Raw genomic sequence first — 6000 nt, forward strand, 5'->3', positions numbered from 1 at the left:
TCCCCCTGGGCTAGTGTATATCGACACTAGTTACTTGAAACAGGGTTAAAGATGTAATTGGCGCTGGAACTATCCGAAAGGATCTCCCCGGCAAAAATGCCATACGATATTATTATTATTATCCTGTGTTTACCTAGTTCTATTGGTTCTGTTATTATTCCATCGACTTTCATTTCTATTTTATTTCTTACATACATATTATATATGTTTTCTATCAGTTTTATGATATATAATGGTAAACAGTTTTGTCATATAGTAGGTGTATCACATCTTTTAATTGTATTCTATCAAACGCTTTCTCTAGGTCTATGAAACAGAAAAAGGCCGACTTATTGTATTCTAATGATTTCTTCGCTATTTGCCTTATCACAAAAACTGCATCGTTACATGATCTTCCACTTCTAAATCCTTGTTGTTCATCCGATATATTTATGCTTGCCATTATTTTCTCCATTGGTATCTAAATGTTAATTTTCCAAATTTTTACTCGTTTGTAAATTAGTATTTACGAATAGTTTTAATCAAAATTAATGAATAGATAGTACTATTATTCATGAATATTCTTTTTTCAAAGGATGGATAAGTAAGTTTATTCCAGCCATTATGACTGTTGAAATTTTCGTACGCTGAGTGAACCGACTATAAAAATGATTTACTTTATCAAGTACTCTGTAAAAGAGCGTGGCAACAGAAACAAAAATAGTGCGTTATTACTAAGCGTGGGTTAATGAAATGTTATGTCTGCTTATTACTGAATTGTTAATATTTTTTATCATCAGGTCAGAAAATCCTTCGAAATAATCAAAATGATTTGTGATTCTCGAATAAAAATCGAAATTCGACTACGTTTATCAAAATGCTACTTCTAGTCGACTCTTCTCTATGCAGCTGAGACATGGACCCTTAAAACATCAATCGTGAATAAATCGGAGGCCATTGAAATGTGTATCTACCGGAGAATCCTTGGAAAAAGGAAAATTTCATGGTCATCGCATATCTCAAACGAAAAAGTACCGCATAGAATAGGCAAGGAAAGACAACTTTCAACACGGTGAAAGTTAGAAAAACATCATAGGCCACATACTGAGAAGTACCAATTAGGGATGGCGGTTTTTGACAAAACACCGGTTTTCGGTTATACCGGTTTTTTTTTTGCTTACGGTTTAACCTGGCGGTTATAACCGGCAAAAATAAACCGGTTTTTGGTTTTTTTAATCCAATAGGTTACAAAGTTACATTTACAATACACTTTAGTTTGCGATACTCCATTCGACTCGATATCAATATGATCAAAATTAGTATTTACTATCGAAAGAACATGTATTACTTTTAACACGTTTGTATATTTGTAGAATAAGTACATTTTAACTCATTTAATACTTCCTGTATGCGTGTATCATTTTGAAAACTTAGTGAAATTCTTGGAGATTCGTATTCGTAATCGGTAATTCGATATTCATAGTCAGAGCATTATTTTTGGTAATCAGAAAAAGTCATTCACCCACTTTCAATGTCAAGAGAAGTGTGAAAAATAGATGTGTGCGTCTAATTCAACCAGATCACTTCTTATGTAAATATTATGATTACAAATACCTTTTCAAGGAAATATTATAATAAAACTTAATAATTGTTTCTGGCTGATGTGAGATTACACTTTCAGTTTGCTTCTGTATTTTATAAAATAAAATAAATTTTGAATTATGGTTTTGTTTGGATCAATTACTGGATAATAATAATTATGATTGGGACCCAAAATAATACCTAACCTAATCCTAATCACCGGTTTTTACTTTAAAAAGAAAAACCGGTTATAACCGGGACAAAAAAACCGGTAAAACCGGTTATTGCGAAGTAAAAAAACCGGTTTTAGGTTTAAACCGGTAGGTTTTTCCCATCCCTAGTACCAATATGCTCAACTTATAGTGAAAGAAAGAGGGGACTATGAAGGAAAAGACTATCGTGGTTAAGAAGCATCCGACAATGGACAGGGCTAAATTTTGAACAGCTAATAAGAGGAGCTGAAGACAGAATAGTTTTCAATTGTAGTAGCCAATTTCCATTGAGGAGAGGGCACTTAAAGAAGAAGAATATTTTTTATAAGAGCACCACAGACTAAAAAAATAAGACTAAAATTTAAAAAATCTTAACTTCTTTCTTCAAAATTTTGTTTGATTTTAGTAATTAATATAGAATTTATTCATCATTTACATTATTATCTTGTATGTATGTTTAATTATTTCATTTTGATTAGCATTATATTCTAAAAATAAAACTACTGGTTTGGAATAATGAGCGATAAGAAGTATTCACTTCAAAAACTTGACCAATAGGCTTTAAAAACTCGTACAAGAACACAAAAAACATTGGATACTAAAAAGCAGATTCTGAGAAATAAGAATCCGTTCACACAACTAATGAATAGACTTTTTTTTAATTTATTGTGAAAAACAGAGATTTCATTGATTTATTTATTTTTGTTTCTATTTTTCAGGCTGTCACTTCCAAACGTGCTGCAATTCGAGCCAAGACAGCATAGGAACCTTAGATATTGCAATACAATAATAAATAGGCACTGTTACAGAAGAAATTTCAAAGTGCTAAAGAATAGGTGTTGTATGTGTTATATAATTTGTACTATAAATCTAGCTGAATTGTTAAATGGAATTAACAATCATATTAATATCAACAATTTTAATTATATAACTTTTTTATTGATTATTAAATTTTAATAAACAGTAAATAATTATTTATATTTTTCGTCCATACTATTGACGTTTCTTTTACTCCCTCCAAATCTCCTGATGCATATTATCATTATCAAATCTATTTATTTATTTATTAAGGGGATGGGTACGAACTTTCGGCTCAATGCTATTTAAATGGGATTCATTTTTTTCGAATCCTGAGAAAATTAATAAGTATTCTTGAAAAATTTAAACGCAGAATGAAAGATTACGTTATTACCAGGGCCGAAAGTCCCTGAAAACGTCTATAATGTTTATTTTAATAAGATAAAGGGGTGAAAAACTAAGAGAAAAATTTAGTGTGATTTTTAATTTCAAATATCTCAGTCAAAAGAAACTTTTTATTCATTCTAAGGGACTTTCGGTCCTCTGTAATAAAGTAATATTTCATTCTGCGTTTAAATTTTTCAAAAATACTTATTAGTTTTTTCAGGATTGAGTCCCACTACACTCGCAAGGACTCAAGACGTCTTCTTCTCATTGTTTGATTTGCGTATATAGAATAAATTGCTATGTAGAAATGCTATCAATGAGTGTCCCCGTTTAGGATTTAGTCCTCTTCAGGGTTTGTAGTGAATGTAAAAGTGGCCGCAAAAGCAAACAGTCCGAAAAACACACTGGGGCATGTGTCGTGTCCTGGTGTTTCTGGGTTATGCCGGACGGTGGTGTCCAGAAGGCTAAAAAGGCAACAGAGAAGAAAGTTTGATGGAGTTGTTGTTGGTTCCATAGACATTTACGTGTACTGTCCGTGCTTTGCTCTCGACCAGTAGAACCAGCGGCCCTCGTCGGCGGTCAGGAGGTGGCTTTTGAGCGCAGCGTGGACAGTGAGCGTTCGAGTGATGAAAATAGTTGCGGCTATTTTCTTGGGACGAACGGGTATAATTGTGCAATGAAGTTGGGAAACCGCAAAAAACCAACTTCTCCCTGTTCGGGGTAGGGAAGAGGATGTGTTATAGGTGGGTACGGAAGGCTAACGAGGTAGCCTCGAGGATATTTTCGTATTCTACTGGGAGTTCGTCAATGCATGTTTGCATTAGAGCAGACGGTAGATGAATCTTTTTGCGTTTGGGCTTTCGGTAGAATACGTGGCCGGAAGATGAACAGGAACATTTGAGAGATTCTTGTGTGTCGGAGGGGGGACCGTTGATTACTTTGATTGTGAAGTTCCTGTTCAGAGTTTATTCTCTCATTGATTTTGGGGATGTTTGAGATGTTATGGATTTCGTTTGAGGGATATCTCCAGTGCTCGTAGTTGCATCTACGCAAGATTCTACGTTCCACTCGCAACAACCTCTCTTTTTTTGCTCTAGCGCAAAGAGAGTAGAGGCATGATTTGTACTCAATGACGGGTCGAATAAAGGTCTTGTAAGTGTGTATGAGAGTCTTCTTGTGTGTCTTGCCAATTCGTCCAGAGAGAGGGTTGAGAAGTCTGGCCCCGGACTGGGACGTTTCGCCGTCGCCGTCGAGCCACTTCGCCGTCGGCCGTTTCGCCGTCGAGCCAGTTCGCCGTCGGTCGTTTCGCCGTCGCCATCCAGGCATTGGTTAAGTTTACAAGAACGTGATAACATACTAACTTTTTTTATACTAAATGTCGCAAGAACGTGATAACATACTAACTTTTTTTGATACTAAATGTCAGTGTAAATAAAATGCTGATGTGATGAACAATATTGAGAAAATGGATTTCAATTTCAATTGTTTTTACTGTATCAAAAATAAAAAGCTTCATTATGCAAAAGTAATAGTATATAATCGTTCGAAAACCATTCAAAACTTATATACAAGTAATAATCATCCCGAAATTATAAGTACGAATGCTAACAACGAAATGGCGACGGCGAAATGTCCTAGACCCGTCTGGCCCTGTTCCTTACCCTATCTAAAGTTGCCTTTAGATCTGCGTCCCAGTTAAGAGTCCTGGTGAACAGTACTCCCAAGTATGTCGCAGTCGGGCTAACAACAAGCCTTTCTCCCAACAATCTCAGTGGATATTGGTCGTCTTTATTTTTTATGATTCTTTGTGACACAGAAGGGGCGCGAAACACAATTGTTGTTGTTTTGTTCGCGTTCAGCGTGACTCTCCACTTACAACACCAGTCCCCGACCCCGTCCAACAGAGCCTTCCAGAACTGGGCTCTTCTGTGGATGAGTAATGGGTTGTATCGAGAGGTTGTCGTGAGTAGAGCCGTGTCGTCTGCATAGAGAAACAGCCGAGTGCCTGGGATATTTTGGTTTGTGATATCGCTGTTGTAGATGATGTACAACAGTGGTGCTAGGACTGAACCCTGGGGAACTCCAGCTTGTGGAGTGAAGGGGGTAGACTTTTGATCGCTTACTTTTACTCTGACAGTTCGGTTGTGGAGGTATGAGTGTACAATTTTGGTAAATTGTAATGGTAACTCAAGACGTCAATACCTACAAGTTGATATCCAGTCTTTAGCCCAAATGTATAGATTGTACATTGACTGGGCCAAAAATAAAAAAATCCTATTGCCACTTGCAGACAGTATAGATATGTTTTTGAACATGAATTTAACATAGGATTCTTTTTACTTAAAAAAGATCAATGTGCCATATGTGACAAATTTTTATTGGCAGATAGTAACAAAGCAGAAGAATTAGAGACAGAAAAAAGGAAACATCAAGAAAATAAAGAAGCTGTACAAAAATTAAAAGATAACGACAAGCAGCATGCAAAAGAGGACAAATCATTAAACGTGACTTCTTAAGAAATTGCGATTTACAGAAGATTTTAGTATCCCCCTCCTACAAAGATGTCAGTATTTTTTATTATAAATTAAAATATAGCACTTACAATTTAACCCTATTTGAGATATATGTCGTAATAATAGACAAGCGGAACACTCCAAAAAACGCTTATTTCTCGAGATACTAACCACGAAGAGGTGAATGGCCAATTTTAGTCATACTGTATGTTTTTGATGGTGCTGAAAACGAAAATGAGGTTTATTTTCAATTTAATGTGGGCGAACATTGTCAAAATCGCAATTTTACCCCAAAAATAAAAAAAATCACGTTTTTTTGCGTTTACCTCGCTACAATTTTAATATTTCTTTCTGAAATTTTTACAGTATATAGCTCTAACATTTCTGAAGGTAACGCTGTTTCAAGTTTTTATTCTTATTCTGATAAAGGTTATAATTTATTCAAAGGAAAAGGTACAGATTTGTGCATTGCAGAGTTTAATCGCAAAAGTTGTGTGACGTGAAAAGTTTAGAATTTAGCTTCTTAATCA

At 35.1% G+C, this 6000-nt stretch overlaps 1 protein-coding gene across 1 annotated transcript in view; it reads left to right on the forward strand.

Annotated features, from left to right (window-relative positions):
- LOC126892369 (eukaryotic translation initiation factor 2 subunit 2) overlaps window positions 1-2765 on the forward strand; it is a 52010-nt gene extending 49245 nt beyond the window's left edge. Inside the window, exon 5 of the mRNA XM_050661892.1 lies at window positions 2492-2765. Coding sequence (XP_050517849.1) covers window positions 2492-2536 — 45 coding nt within the window. The 3' untranslated portion in view covers window positions 2537-2765. The remainder of the gene's footprint in view (window positions 1-2491) is intronic.
- Window positions 2766-6000: the final 3235 nt, after the last annotated feature.

The sequence above is a fragment of the Diabrotica virgifera genome, chromosome 9, assembly GCF_917563875.1.
Source record: "Diabrotica virgifera virgifera chromosome 9, PGI_DIABVI_V3a".
NCBI classification, from domain to species: Eukaryota; Metazoa; Arthropoda; class Insecta; order Coleoptera; family Chrysomelidae; genus Diabrotica; species Diabrotica virgifera.